This window comes from Diabrotica virgifera, chromosome 1 (assembly GCF_917563875.1).
Source record: "Diabrotica virgifera virgifera chromosome 1, PGI_DIABVI_V3a".
Lineage (NCBI taxonomy): Eukaryota > Metazoa > Arthropoda > Insecta > Coleoptera > Chrysomelidae > Diabrotica > Diabrotica virgifera.
Genome location: NC_065443.1, coordinates 108,382,019 through 108,398,727, shown reverse-complemented (window position 1 = coordinate 108,398,727; position 16,709 = coordinate 108,382,019). Strand labels below are relative to the sequence as shown.

The window sequence follows — 16,709 nt, the reverse complement described above, 5'->3', positions numbered from 1 at the left end:
CTATCACTCGAGAGATTTTTAAAAAATATTGGGCACATATTTTTTAGTTTTTCGATGTGTCATTCATTTCGCGAAATATTCGCTTTTTTCTTGTGAAACTTTGGGACTCACCCATTTACTTACGCCCGGCTCAAATCGTCAGATTTTTGAAATATACACTCTTTTACATGTACTTAACTTACCTTATCTTAATCTGACAATTTCGAGTTTTTTTAAGGATAGATTTTTTTTTTTCGGGCCCCCCTTAACGAACTCCCCTGTGTTAAGAGCCAATATATGGTAGAGGTACATCTGCAGGGTACCAGGTTTCTCCCCATATACTAATCTGACGCGCTCGAGTAACTGCAAAAATCCCCGCTTGGGCTCCCCTATCATATATAGACTTTAATCAAGCTTGTGATCCTATAAAGAGAAACAAATTGCTAGAAGATATTCAAACCTTGGGTATATTTAATAAATATATCAACCTCATAAACATGACATTGCAGAGAACTGACTCTCCTGTTTGATATCAACATGGTAGTGAGACAGGGAGACGCCTATCAACGCCAATCATAAGGAAAACCAATGTAATTGCATAACATATCAGCAGGAGCAAGCACCGACATATTGAGGTCTTCAGGAAATTGATCTCCGAAGCACCAAACAACGGCTTAAAATAAATGAAACAAAAACCAAATACATGATGATCAAAGGGTACCGTAGTCTTTACATATTTGGGTACAGAAATCGATCAAAAGAATTCTTAAGTAGCGAATAAAAGATTAATGACTTCAAAATTATTATTATAATAATGACAAAAGAACCAAAATGACTATTTAAAGAACATTAATTATACCCACAGTAATCTATGGGAAATCTGGGTGAGAAATCTGGGTATTGACAATCAAATATGAAGAAGAGCAACTTAAGACATTCGAGAGAAAAAGAGGTAATGAAAATAGTATATGACCCGGTGCAAGAGGAGGACGCCGTTTGGACAATCAGAAGAAACTAAAACAGATTAATGAATTGAATAAACGACCAAGAAAGATACAATCAAAGCAACAAAGAAAATGTTACAATGGAGGTTGACTGGTTGACAGGAATATCAAAGAAATGAAAACCCCGAACGAGGTGGTTGATCAAATGCACAGTATAAAGAGGGAACCTCTATATACTGTGATCGAATGTAACACACTGGAGGAGAACAGCACAGGAGAGGTTTGAACATTACCCTCTCCTTAAAAACCAATTATGAAGAGTGGATAGTTCTATCTACAGACACTTCCAAATCTCTGGAACTGGATGTTTTTTGCCCCAACTGGATATATTAAAAAAAATTAAGCGTAAACCTGAAGCTGACATTTATATAGCAGCTATGCAGCAAAAGGGATAAATATACATTTATTGGATCAAAACACGTCTTGGAACTTTTGAATTCTTCAAATCAGTATTACTGTAAAGCGTCGTTTAAACACAACGATAAGTCACAGCAACTAGTTGTGATGACAAGTTGAAACGCTGTTTAGACGCTGCGATTCAATGCGATACCACCTTCAACCCAACTCCAACTTTGATAAGTTGTGCGATGCACCGTTTACACACAATGATAAGTTGCAACAACTCGATTGACCTTGATAAGTTGTTTGATTTATCGCTGTGTTTAAACGACCCTTAAGAGAGAAGTTAACAATGGAAAGAACAATCCCGATAAACTTTTTTTAATCCAAATAAATACGCAATACTAAACCCTCCAACTAAGCATTCCCAAAATTCCTTGGTACAATTTTTTAAACTCTTGGCAAGCAAATAATTTCAATTATTAAAATGCGATGAGAATACGCCTCTTATCAAAAACTCTCTTTCTTTCCCCCTCTTTATTCTTCTTCTTCTTCTTCTTGTAGTGTCTATCCTTTTCGGATGTTGGCGACCATCATGGCAATCTGTACTTTGCACACTGCTGCTCTAAAAAGATTTGTGGTTGTTGTGTTGAACCACGTACGTAGATTCTTCAGCCAGGAAATTCTTCGCCTTCCTGGTCCTAATTTTCCTTTCCACTTTCCCTTGTAAGATTAGTTGCAGCAGTCCATATCTTTCGCTGTTTATCATGATGTGGCCAAGGTATTCGATTTTGGCTGCTTTTATTGTGGTTAACAGCTTTTTTTCTTTTTGCATTCTCAGCAAGACCTCATGATTAGTGTTATTTATTATTAATTATTACATCACATGCTATAATTTTTTTGTGACGGATATTCTTGAGTTTTGATTGATTTCATGTAATCGAATGAACTATCGTTTAGTAAAGTCGTCCCAGGAACGCAACTCATAAATATTGGCGATATCATTTTAAAGTCTTCTAATTTAAAATGTATAATAATGTCTGAATTGCCAATATAAATGAGTCAGATTAAATAAATTATTAGAAGAATTTTTTTACTTAGCAACAACATTTTTGTTTAATTTAGTAGTACATCTTTGTATTTTGACAACGAAACCCGATTTGGACTTCGAAACGTTAATAAAATTATTTTTTCAATTTAATTGTTGCTTATTTCCCATCTAAATAGTTAATCATAAAAATGCCACAAGGAAATAGCTTCAGAACAACACCATGATTAGTAACGTGGTCTGTATAAGATACCTTCAGGATTCGACGATAAAGCCACATTTCGAAAGCCTCAATTTTCTTGCAGGCGGCGTCTGTGAGAGTCCACGACTCAACTCCGTACAGCAGTATAGGAAAGATATAACAGCGTAGTAACCTGACTTTTATGGATATTGATAAATCATGACATTTGAATAGCTTTTGACATGACATTTGAATAGCCATTTTTTGAAATACAGATCTTGGTTTCTCTATCCTACATTTAATTTCTATGGAATGGTCCCAATCCTCATTGACGTTCGTACCAAGGTAGGTGTATGTTTTTACTCTTTCTATTTGTTGACCGTTCACACTGATTCGTCCAAATTGCTGTTTGTTCTTAGAGATAATCATACATTTTGTTTTCTTAGTGTTTAGTGAAAGTCCCTATCTCTGGCTGACTTCTGCCATTCTGTTTATTAACTCCTGGAGTGCTTCAGAACTGTCAGCGAATACCACCGTGTCGTCTGCGTATCTTATGTTATTGATACATACATACCGTTAATTCTAATTCCGGCTTCAACATCATCCACTGCCTCTTGAAAGATTTGCTAAGAGTAGATGTTAAACAGCAGTGGTGATAGTACACATCTCTGAAGGACCCCACGTTTGATTTTGATATCGTCGGATTCTCCTGCCTCTGTCCGGATAGATGATGTTTGATTCCAGTATAGATTACCGATCATTCTTAAATCACAGGTGTTTATTCCAATAGTGTTTAGTATCTCCATCAGCTTGTCGTGCTTGTCCTCTCCTCCTTATTACTCTGACTATATGTCAAGATCTATCCATTCCTGGACGCAGATGTCTCACAATTATTTCCATATTTCTCTGGCCTGTGCTAATTTCATCAACTGTTTACTCCCCATTGCTCATACGCCGACTAAGCATTTCTTTTGAGGTCTCTCTGTGCTTCTATTCGTCTCTCGTGGTCCACTATAGGCTTCTCCGTATCCACCTGTTATCTGGATATGTGGCAGGCCTATTTCCGTTCATTGTGACTTTATTTTTGGATTTCATAAAGTAATAATAAATTTTCAGCAGTTAGCAAAATACGAATTTATAAAAATTAATAAAAAGGTACTCACTTCATTTGTTTAACTATTGTACTCTTCCCCGACTCTCCGGCACCTGTAAAAAAAGCAAACGTTAGACAAAGGTTCAGATTGTGAACAATGTATTAATACACTTTGTATTAATAGTCTGTTCTTTAACGGTAAAATATTGCAAAATCTCTAAATTTTAAAGAACCGCTTGGATTGACATGAAATTTGGCATACACATAGCAAACAAGTCAAAGAAAAAAAGTGATATTGTGCCGATATGTGCTTTTGCCCTGGGGGTGGTTTCCACCCCCTCTTGAGGGTGAAAAAATATTCGTCCAAAGAAAGTCAGGAAATGGATAAACTGGCGAATTTTAAGTATCTTTTGTTCTATAAAGTTTTTTCACTAAGTCAATACTTCTCGATTTATTTGGCAGTGAATATGTTCATTTTTTCAACAAAATAACCACACTTTTAGACGGTTTTTCGCAAATAACTCAAATAGTAAGTATTTTGTCGAAAAAACATTCTTAGCAAAAATATAGCCTGTAAAAAATTTAAAAAAATGGTGTATATATCACGTCTCTACACCTAGCAGAAGCAGAGTTATAGCTAATGAAAAATAGGTTCATATTCGTCAAATTCCAAATGGAATACTTTAACGTGAAATAACCAAAAATGTAGCACATTTCGGGAAAAACTCATTATATCTTATTTAAAGTGTATAAAAAAATCTTCATTTTATTTTATAAAAAAAATTTCTAGCATCAACATTAAACAAGTTACGCTCAAAATAAAGTTAGTCCCTTTTGGTTTTGGTAAAAAAAATCGAGAAAATCAGCCCCTAATTAGTATCTTAAATAAACTTAATCGTTACGACTTCACAAGTTTCTTGACTCGTGTATATATTGTTTATATAATCTGTAAGTTTCATCGGTTCAAAGTCCTTATTATTGAAAAGGCTGTAGTTAAAAGGGGTTGAACGAGTCATTGATCACGAATGTATGCAAATTTAGAAACACCAAATCTTAATCAATTTTGGTCTAACAGAAAAACAAAAAAATACATGATATTCAGAAAAGCAATGCTGACTTTTTTTGTTTTTCGAGATTTTTGGTATCTCTAACAATTTTTAAGTTATTTTGAAAAAAAGCATATTTTTCAAAATTTAAATTTTTAAAAATTTTATTTTGAAACCAAATTTTTTCAAAAATAAGCACTTTGAATCGATAAAACTTACAGATCATATAAAGACAACATAAGTAAAATAATTTGTGAAGCGGTAACGATTAATTTCATTTAAGTTGCTAATTAGGGGTGGTCTTCCCGATTTTTTTTTTGCAAAAACAAAAGGGGCCATCTTTATTTTGAGCGTAACTTGCTTAAATTTAATTCTAGAAACTTTTTGTAAAAACAAAAATAAACCTTTTTTTAAACACTTTAAAAAAGTTATAATGGGTTTTCCCCAAAAAGTGCTTAATTTTTTGGATATTTCACGTCGAAATATTCTATTTGAAATTTGGTGAATATGAATATATTTTTCATTGGCTCTGGTTCTACGAGATTCAGAGACCTAACGCGTACACCATTTTTTATACTTTTTTATAAGCTATATTTTTGCTAAGAACATTTTTTTTGGCAAAATACTTACTTTTTGAGTTATTTGCGAGAAACCGTCTAAAAATGTGGATATTTTGTTGAAAAATGAACATATTCACTCGCAAATAACTCGAAAAGTGTTGACTTGGCGAAAAAGCTCTATAAAACAAAAGTTACTTAAAATTAGTCAGTTTACCCATTTCCGGACTTATTTTGGACATATATTTTTTCACCCCCAAAAGGGGGTGAAAGTCACCCCCAGGAGGGGGTGAAAGTCACCCCCAGGGCAAAAGCACACATCGGCACAATATCACTTTTTTTCTTTGATATGTAAGCTATAATTATGCCAAATTTCATGTCAATCTAAGCGGTTCTTTAAAATTTAGAGCAAAAACCGTGAAAGAATGGACTATAAAAATAGTGAAACATTTTACATTTATGAAGCTACTGTTCAGAAAGTATTACCTAGTATTCTTCCGTCTAAAAAATATGTATAGTCGAAGCAATAATGAATAAAGCACTGAACCTCCGAAAAAAAAGGACAAGACAGATCTTAATAATTCTTTTTGCATTCAATTCGTGAATGCGCCAGGAAACTTTGTGAACTGGAGCCATAATATAATATTGAAAAACTGCATACAAAAAATGCATTCTTAGTGCATCTCAAACAGACAATAAAAAGAATTCAGAACTCGTCAATTATCGGCGGAAATGAGTTCAATTTTGTTTCTCGGGAGGTTTTTGGGGTCGTTGAAAACGAATATGACGTCAAAAGTGATCTCCGGAGTACCTGGTGCCAAGGGTACCTACTGTTTACCTCGTCATTAAAATTCATTAAACAATTAGTCAAAAATCATTACTCGGGGGTTTTTGGGGCGCTAACGACGAATATGACATCGGAAGTGATTTTCGGAGTACCTGGTGCCCAGGGTACCTACTGTTAAGCTTTCTTGTGGAGTTTTCGGCAAAAAATTTATTCAAAAATTACTCAAAAATAATTACTCGGTGGTTTTTGGGGTCGCTAACGACGAATATGACATCGGAAGCGATCTCCGGTGTACCTGGTGCGCAGGGTACCTACTGTTTATCTCGTAACTAATGATGTTTGACTAATTTTTTAATAAATTTGCCGAAAACTTCAGAAAACGAGGTAAACAGTAGGTACCCTGGGTACCAGGTACTCCATAGATCACTTCCGATGTCATATTCGTCGTCAGCGACCGAAAAACTCTCCTAGTAATGATTTTTGGATAATTTTTTAATGAATTTGCCGACAACTCCATAAGAAGTAGGTACCCTGGGCACCAGGTATTCCGGAGATCGCTTCCGATGTCATATTCGTCGTTATCGACCCCAAAAACCCTCCAGTAATTATTTTTGACTAATTTTGTAATAAATTTTTTGCCGAAAACTCCACAAGAGAGGTAAACAGTAGGTACTCTGGGCACCAGGTACTCCGAAAATCACTTCCGATGTTTCCGATGTCATATTGGTCGTTAGCGGCCCCGAAAACCCCCGAATAATGATTTTTGACTATTTTTTTAATGAATTTTAATGACGAGGTAAACGGTAGGTATCCTTGGCACCAGGTACTCCGGAGATCACTTTTGACGTCATATTCGTTTTCAGCGACCCCAAAAACCTCCGAGTAACAAAATTGAACTCATTTCCGCCGATAATTGACGAGTTCTGAATTTTTTTTATTGTCTGTTTGAGATGCACTTTAAGAATGCATTTTTTTGTATGCAGTTTTTCAATATTATATCATGGCTCCTGTTCACAAAGTTTCCTGGCGCATTCACGAATCGAATGCAAAAAGAATTATTAAGATCCGTCTTGGCCTTTTTTTTCGGAGGTAAGGCCGATTTTAGTGCTTTATTGCTTCGTCTAGTATACAGTATACCATATACCATTTCAGAAAATGATTTGAAAAATTAAAAAACTTCTGTCGTACAGGCAACAAAAAGTCATGTTATGTATTGTTGTGATCTTATTTTTGAAATCTGATGCTGTTCAGATGTAATTTATTTTAATTAATTAATTAATTAATTATTATCTCATTAATCAAACAGATTAAATACCAATATAGTGTCAATCTCAGGGCTAAATTATAATATCAATTACTTACTTTCGTGGATTCAAAATATTTCTCAGTGGATTCCTAATCGGGATAGATAAAAGAGAGTAAAATAATACACACATATGAATTTCAATTAGAAATTATAAAATCGTTTATTTTATCTAAATGGCACTCAATGCTTAATATTTCTTATATCTTATCTTTCTATCTTTATTTACTACAACATTTACAAACATGGGAGTCTTATTTCTTTTTGTCTCCAAAGTTATTTTATTTAAAATGAACTATTATGATTTATCAGTGACAAATTGATTTAGGTTTGATGAAAAAATTTTTCATAATGATTGTGTGCCTCAATTTTCAATGTGGTATTTAATACATAAACCATACATACATGTCACAACAAAATAGACTGACCTTTACTGATGATTTGACAATGTCTTCACACAAAACAACGTTTCCTCCTATCTTGGGTTGCGATCAAACGACTCGTACCAGTTTCCCAGTAAAGCCTCTGCTCCTTTCTGAAAACTACGCCTCGTACCGCCCTCGTTCCTGCCTTCTCCTGATGCCGTGTTCTACCTTTTTCAAACACTTCAACAAAAACCGGGATACTCTAGACTCAAGGAGTTATATCTTATCTCGACTCGGCCTAACACTCGTTCCACGATATCTAACTTTTTAAATTTCAACAACAAACTAACTATACCGGCGTTTCACTTTTTTGTACACACCTCTCGAAAACTGGCCTTCGCCTTTCAATCGCCAAAAACCTTCTGCCACACATCTCTCATCCATTCTCCTACTTCCAAATTACCCCTTCCAGCATTCAAAAATCAACCAATCCCAAGCAACTTTCTTTTTTCTAAATATCTTAATGGATTTCAAGAAAAAATAATATTCCCCATTTCAATTTTACTTTCTACATTAATACAACATTTACAAATTTAATGACCTATTATATTATTCACTAGAGCAGCGTTTCCCAACCGGTGGGTCGCGACCCACTAGTGGGTCGCAGGCGGATTTCAGGTGGGTCGCGGCGAGGCTCTTACAGTAGCTGAATAACGTACATTTATATCATCATAGGTGAGGGATGGGTCGCGAATATGAAAAAACATCAGAAGGTGGGTAGCCAGACATAAAAGGTTGGGAACCCCTGCACTAGAGTATTAGTTAGCGGTGGTTAATGACAAATCCTTCCGCGAACACTTTCTTTGTACACATCACTCTAATTGTTTATTTGAGTCGTATTGTTTCCGCGGTTCGTAAACACTTCTCCGAATCACTCTCTTAACAGCTACCTATACATAATTTGTTTTATACAGGGTGTTCCAAATTTACATGCCCGTGGTCGAGAAAAATGAAAACCTTTATTTTAATTTGACTTTAATTTATAATTATAAACTTTTATTTCTTATATCAATTAGGAATATAACAGTATATAGTATATATATAGCATCGATTTCTACTACAGAGTTATAAATATCTATAAAAATTGTTTTTGTATGTTAGCCTTAAGAGATAAGTATTGATTTTTATCCTATACAATCATGTGGCTGTAGGTATATCAGTAATCAATAAGCTTTTTGTTTAACTAGTCAACCATGATTATATCTATTCGTATTGTTTTTGGCGATGCCGCTACATGCTTTTTTTTCTTTCGTCTCAGATATAGTAAATAGAGAATCTCTTACCTTCTCTATCTTATCTTGTGTATATTTATACCCATTGATGCGAATGAAGATGAGATTCCTTTAAACTTATTGAATTTTCTTATGTCCTCCATCTTCTTCCTCTTTTTTCTGTATAGGTATAACTGTCATTTTATGCTTTTTAATATTCCTTGAACCAAATTTGTAGCTCAGGCGTATTACCCAAAGAATGGTTAACGTCGATCTTTGTTTGTCTCCCCAAAAAGAAAAACGGAAGAGAATCCGCCGATTACCGCACCATCAGCTTGATGTCCCATGTGCTGAAGTTGCTACTGAAAGTCATCCATAACCGAATATATCATAAATTGGATATAGATATTAATGATACACAATTTGGGTTTCGCAAAAGCCTAGGAACGCGTGAAGCTCTTTTCTCAGTTAATATCCTAATACAAAGGTGCCTAGACGTCAGTCAAGACATATATGTCTGTTTTATTGACTATAATAAAGCTTTCGATAAAGTACGACATGAACAATTAATGAATGCCCTGAAATTAAAGAAGATAGACTACAATGACCTCAGGATCATATCTAATTTATACTATAAGCAGCGAGCAAAAGTACGTGTTAACGAACAGTTGTCAGAGGAAATTGAAATTAGACGTGGGGTGAGACAGGGATGCGTATTGTCTCCAGTTCTCTTTAATGCCTACTCGGAAGAGATCTTAAAACAAGCTCTTGAGGGTGAAACGGCTGGAATAAAGGTGAACGGAGTTCCCATTAACAATATTAGATATGCGGATGACACTGTCGTCTTAGCCGAAAATATTGAAGATCTTTAGAGACTGGTTAACAGAATAGCGACATATAGCCAAGAATACGGTTTAACAATGAACATCAAGAAGACAAAATTTATGAGAATATCTAAAACTCGAAGAAATAACGAGAATCTCCTCATAAACGGAACCAACGTCGAACAAGTAGACCAATATGCATATCTTGGAACAATGATCAACTCCACAAATGATTACTTCCAGGAGATTAAAATTAGAATAGAAAAGGCTAGAGCGAATTTTAACAAAATGAGAAAAGTGCTCTGTACAAGAGATCTAAGGTTAGAGTCAAGAATAAGATTGGCTAGGTGCTACGTTTTCTCGACTCTGTTTTACGGAATGGAAGCTTGGACCTTAAATGCGGCATCAATGAAAAAACTGGAATCATTCGAGATGTGGGTATATAGAAGAATTCTAAAAATATCATGGACAGAACACGTCACAAACAAAGAGGTTCTGAGAAAGATGAATAAAGAAATGGAAGTCTTAAATACAATTAAAACCAGAAAATTGGAATATCTCGGATATATTACACGTGGAGAGAGATACAACTTGCTCCAACTCATTATGCAGGGAAAGATTCAAGGAAAACGAAGCATAGGGAGACGCAGAATATCGTGGCTGCGCAACCTGAGAGAATGGTACGGATGTACATCAAACGAACTTTTCAGAGCAGCCGTCTCCAAGGTCCGAATAGCTATGATGATTGCCGACCTCAGTCGCGGAGATGGCACTTGAAGAAGAAGAATATTCCTTGGGTTCAAAAAGAGTTTAACAATCGTTTTCTTGGCCGTAGTAGTGTAAAATTGGTGTACAATTCTGTGAAGGCTTATAATTAAGCTTAATTTTCTGTTAATTAATCATCGGCATAGCTAACAGATTTTAGTTGAGTTGTCCATATTTTGTATCCTTGATTAACACTTTATACAGTGCACTGGAATAAGTGTTACCCCCTTATTAACTTATTTATTTTTAGTACATAAGCAAAACGCTCGGACAGGTCGATTTTTAAAATAATCATAGTATATTATAGCATCAATGTTTCGAACTTTACGCGATCCCTCTTCAGATGACAGGCACAACTTTGATTTTTTTTTAAATAGGAAAGTACATAATGTGACACCTCATTTAAAAACTTTTTAAATACTGATTACAAAAATATACACTTTAATCCTCTTTAAGAGTGTAGGTGCAAAATTTCGTTCGAATTATTTTTAAACGCATTTATTTTTTTCGAATCCTGAGAAAACTAATAAGTATGTTTGAAAAATTTAAACGCAGAATGAAAGATTACATTACTACCGAGGGCCGAAAGTCCTTTAGAATAAACAAAAAGTTTCTTTTGAGTGATTTATTTGAAATTAAAAATCAGACCAAATTTTCTCTTTTTTTCACCCCTGTGTCTTATTAAAATAATCATTAATCGATAATACTGTATTATACATTTTTGTAATCAGTACTTCAAAAGCTTTTAAATAAGGTGTCACATGATGTACTTTCCCTTAAAAAAATCAAAGTTGTGCCTGTCACCCGTAAAGTTCGAAACATTGATGCTATAATATACTATAATTATTTTAAAAATCGACCTGTCCGAGCGTTTTGCTTAAGTGCTAAAAATAAATAAGTTAATAAGGGGGGGGGGTAACACTTATTCCAGCGCACTGTATATTGAATCAGAGAATCACTTTGTCTTAAGACTTTTACGAATGCAAATAGTTTTTTATCTTTTATAAAAGGATTAATTATTTTATGTATCGCAGTAATTGCTTTGTTTTCTTCTAGAACAGAGGTTCCCAAACTATTTTTTCTCGTAGACCACTTTAACAATTTACTGGTTTCGGTGGTCCCCTGCTGCTACATTTTTACCATATTCCCAAAACTCGTCCCAAAAATGTGAAGATCTAACGATGGAAATTGGCGTCGCGGGTGAGTTCCAACCCTAAATTCATCATCATTCATCATCACCCAGCTCTTTGCGTCCACTGCTGGACATAGGCCTCCCTAATTTTTGTCCATTGTGCTCTATTTTGGGCACTTTGCATCCAATTTCTTGACATTTTCTTGATATCGTCAGTCCAATGAGTAGGTGGTCTTCCTCTACTTATTTTGTCTAATCTCGGCATCCACTCAAATAATCTCTTCGTCGACCTCCCATCACTGATTCGGGCGACGTGTACGGCCAAGTTCCATTTCAGGGTGGCAATTCGGGAAATTACATCGGTAACTCCTGTTCTTCGTCTTCGAAAATAGTGCCAAATTCGAAGTGGTAAAAATAAAGAAAAAATAGTAGGTATATTTTCTTACGATCTATTTATTAAAATGATAATGATAACAGATTTAAAAGAATTAAAATGAAACACTAATAACGTTATGTAACTTTAAATATGCAAATCAATAATAAAAAAATACCCATAATTTTAATGGGAGGGATTGACAGCAAATTATCAATATTTGGCTTCAGTTTTGTAAGGATTAACCGCAAATCTCCCCGTTATGTAATGTTTAATGCGCTCCTTTTTTTTGTTAATAGGTTTGTAACGACACTAAAACTTTTTTCGACAAGATATGACGAGGTAAACGCTATCAAAAGTTTTCTCACAATTTCCCACAGCCCAGGATATTTTTCAGGTGTTTCTGCCTGCAGCCAAAATGTTTGATAGCCTTTTTTAAATTGCACCTTCAGTTCTTCATTGGTGCTGAGCTCTAGTAGTTCCTCTTGTAATACCACATCCGCCACTTCCGTTTCATCAAATGGATTTATGACCCATGGTGGTATTTCCATTATCAAAATATCTTTAAATCTGTTTTTGAAGTCATCATGCAGCGCATTTAAATATTGAACGTATGTCTGAATATCTTCATCAAGACATGCTGTATGTGACAAGTTTGGAAACTGTGAGAATTCGCGTCACTAATATCTTGCTTCATAAATTTCAATTTTCCAAGAAAAGCCGAAACTACACTCTTTGTTTTTATTAAATTTAGGTTACCCCCTTGTAACTGCAAGTTAATGTCATTAAATTTTTTGAACAAATCTGTCAAAAACGCGATGATGTCTGCTTTTCATTTGATCAGGTTTTCCTTTAAATCTGGATCTTTACTATCCAGAAACTCTAAAACTTATTCAAAAAGTAAGTAAAACCTTGTTAAACATGCACCCTTCGACCCCTGTGAAAAACGGCATTTTAAAGTTTTCTACACAGTAAAATTTGATCAAAAACTTGTTTTTAATCAAAATAACTTGTCATAATATATTTTTTAATGACATTTTTAAGTCCCTACTATTAAAACATTATTTTTTTCCATTGATATTTTACGATAAAAAAATGCTTGTTTAAATAAATACCAAATCACTATAAAATTTTCGTGGACCCCCACTTACAACTTGTGAACCCCCATTTTTATTTCACGCCAACGTAGACCCCCGTTGAGTCTCTCGTGGACCCCTGGGGGTCCACCTGGACCACTTTGGGAATCACTGTTCTAGAAGAAACTTATTTTCTTCCTACACTTCCACGGCCTTCTAGTTTTCCTTTCATAAGGATCAGTTCTAGTATTCTATATCGATTTCCTCTCATAATTTGTTCCAGATACATAGGCGTAACCAGAAGGGGGGTAACCCCCCCATTTGGATGTACTTTGAGCTCTATACGCCTAATCAACACCATTACTATTCCATACTCCCGAGAGACCATCAAGTAGTTGTAACCCCCCCACCCCTTAGAACCATTCTGGTTACACCTCTGTCCAGATAAGATAATTTTCGATGTTTAAAAGTCTTTAGGTAATCAATAACTTTCAATTAAGATGGCACATGAAGAAAAAATTTATTTAAATACCGTTAGTCTCAAGCAGACCTTCAAACCTTTTGTCGATCAAAGTAACAAAAATGTAGACTGCAGATGTTAATTACCTCATTTTTATCTGTTTGCTATAATGAATGATACAATATTGCGTTAAAGTTTAGCAAACACAAATATAGCTAATTATAAAAGTTGGTCGAGATTAAAAGATTATCTGGTAAATTTAGTAAATACATAGAAACTCATAGGTATTAATATTGTATGCACAATCAAATCTTTGTTTTACTGATCATTAACTTTTTCGATTTGTTTGCTTTGCTGTTGTCGTCTGAAAATGGAATATGTACAAAAATATGAAGATCTTTTTGATTTAACTACAGGAATAAGGAAACAAGATTAAAGAAAAATAATAAAGAATGATGAAAATCAATAGATTAAATAGTAATAAATATACATTAAGGTGTTAAGAATAAAAAATAAAATAATTATAATAAACAAATAAAATATGTTCAGAACTATCATAACTTTGTCGAATGGAAAAAAAACTTGCTACGTTTTATAATGAAATGAATGGAAGTAAATAAAAAACGAGGATAAAGAGTAAGTGGCAGAATGTAAAAGAATAAATAGGTATATGGCTACGTACGTATGGAACTAAAAAACACAGGCACTGGAATTAGGAGGCTTCTTAAATATAATCGCGTTAAGTGACAATAGTTTTCATATTTCCACACATTGTTTATTCGAATAAACTGCCAAAATATTCGAAAGGATATTTAAAACGCAATAAAAAAACTTTATTATTGAATATAATTTTCGATCATACGGGAATAGACGGTCAATCGGACTGGACCTACATACTTTCTTAATGGGTTACTAATCAGTTTCTGAACCAACTGTAAACTGAGACAAGCCCGCCATTACACGCGCTATGAGGGAATCCCTCACCATATTTGTTTATAACCAATGAAATTGTGTAAACTAATACGATAACCTTAAGCACCCAGGAATGCCTTTAGCATGGTTCATGAGAGGGTATGAAAAAGTTATAGAATATTTCAGGCCAGGCGGTCAGTGTGCTGTGTGATAGTTGAAAGAAGAGACATGCCTCTTCAAGTGAGGGAATTCCTCACTGCGCGTGCAATCACAGTGAAATCACGTTTCTATTATCTCAAAGAAACTTTTAGGTTTTTATTTAATATTTAGGTAGGTTTAATTAAAATATTATTGTTTGGATTAGGTTAGGAACAGTGGCACACCGAGGGGAGGTTTGGGGGTTAAAATCCCGCCCAGAGCATATAGAAATATATATAAAAGAGAGTAGGAAAATGTAACTTGTCTTTCACAAATAATACAAAAAACTTTCGGTGCCCAAGCAAACCCCCTCCCCCCCAGAGGAAAATTCTAGGTGCGTCACTGGTTAAGAACCCATTTTTAAATTTACCTATTCTAATTGGGAAATAAGCCACAATTTAATTTGAAAAATTGATTTTATTGACGTTTCGAATTCCACCTCGGACGTCGTTATCAAAATACAAAATATTAATAGTTAATTACATAAATGCCACAAAGAAATAGCTTCAGAACAGTTGTTAATTTTAATTTGTATTTTTAGTAAAATTAATTCGCGTAAAGAACGTTAATTTCTTCAGTGGCTTGCTGAAATTGAAAATTAAGAAAACTTGCTTTTGATCTATATTATTTTTACTTTTGTTTTGTTAAATTAATAAAAAAAATGGTTTACGAGACTTTCCATAATATGTGAGTACAACCCATTTTATATTTATACATGTTGACATTCATTCTTCCTCGAAATAAGTCGAATTTATGTAGGTGAGGGCGACGCTCATACGCGTGCAACCACGTCACAATAGAAGACGCGTGTAACGGCGGGCTAGAGAAAGGCTGAAAATTAACAGAGTAGTACATAAACTTTTTATAGACCCAGCAAGCCTTTGATACAGTGGAGAGAAATCAACAAGTGTGGAATGCGATGGCGGAGCCCTCTATATACCCAAGAAACTCATTTAAATGACCAGTTTGCATAGAGGGTGAAGTATCTAAAGTACCTCTTAAACAATAAGCTATCCGCCAGTTTTTAAATATTGAAATAAGGTGACGCTTTATCACCGCTACTTTTTAATCTCGTATTAGAAAAGGCGTTGAGAACAGCCGAAATAAATACCGAACTACTAACGCCATACAGTCCACAGTTGCTGTTAGCATACGCGGACGACATGGATTTCACGGAAACTCCAAACTGTCTGTAGTTGTAGTAAAAGTTGGACTTCTCATCAATGAAGTGAAAACCAAATACATGTACATACACAGAACGGATCGAAGAGACAGATTTGGACAAAATATCACCGCCAACACTGGATCTATGGATCTGCGTATGCACTGGATAGTAGGGACGGGAAGAACCTACCGGTTATAACCTGAAACCGGTTTTTTCCTCGGCAATAATCGGTTTTTCCGGTTGTTTCTTTGACCCGGTTATAACCGGTTTTTTCTTTTTAAAGTAATAACGGGTGAAAAACCGGATAAGTGGAAAAAATACTGAATTCAGAGAAAAAATGGGAACATTTTTCGCTCCCCGCGCGTAAATGAGAAATTTTTCAGCTGACTGATACCGATTTCACAACACTGATGACTGATTTCTATACTGATATAGACTGATATCGATTCGAATGGAGTATCGCAAAATAAAGCCCAATGTAAATGCTATTGGGTATTGGCTATGAATAAAAAAACCGAACACCGGTTTATGGAATAACCGTTTTTTTTTGACCGGTTATAACCTCCAGGTTAAACCGTAGGTAGAAAAAACCGGTATAACCGAAAACCGGTGTTTTGTCAATAACCGCCATCCCTAATACACCAGGGAAATAAGGCAAAAATATACCATGTTCGGGACACTTAAGCAGCCAGGTTGCAAATGGGTTTTTTGGGTACTATATAAATACATTATAAATACAAAAAGGCCCGTCACAGTTTGGACGAGAAATTTAGTTATTAACAAATAAGGGTCAAAAATGAGAGTTTTTTCGTTTAAATCGCTACAGGTAAA

The 16,709-nt window shown here is 34.7% G+C and overlaps 1 protein-coding gene across 3 annotated transcripts in view; it reads right to left on the bottom strand.

Annotated features, from left to right (window-relative positions):
• The window catches only part of LOC114326943 (guanine nucleotide-binding protein G(o) subunit alpha), a 395,605-nt gene that overhangs the window by 104,289 nt on the left and 274,607 nt on the right, over nucleotides 1–16,709 (bottom strand). For 2 of the 3 annotated variants that reach the window (XM_028275419.2, XM_028275417.2), the window contains one exon: nucleotides 3,715–3,757. The exons of the other annotated variant lie outside the window; for it this stretch is intronic. In XM_028275419.2, the coding sequence (XP_028131220.1) occupies nucleotides 3,715–3,757 (43 nt within the window). The remainder of the gene's footprint in view (nucleotides 1–3,714; nucleotides 3,758–16,709) is intronic. 3 annotated transcript variants of the gene reach the window in all.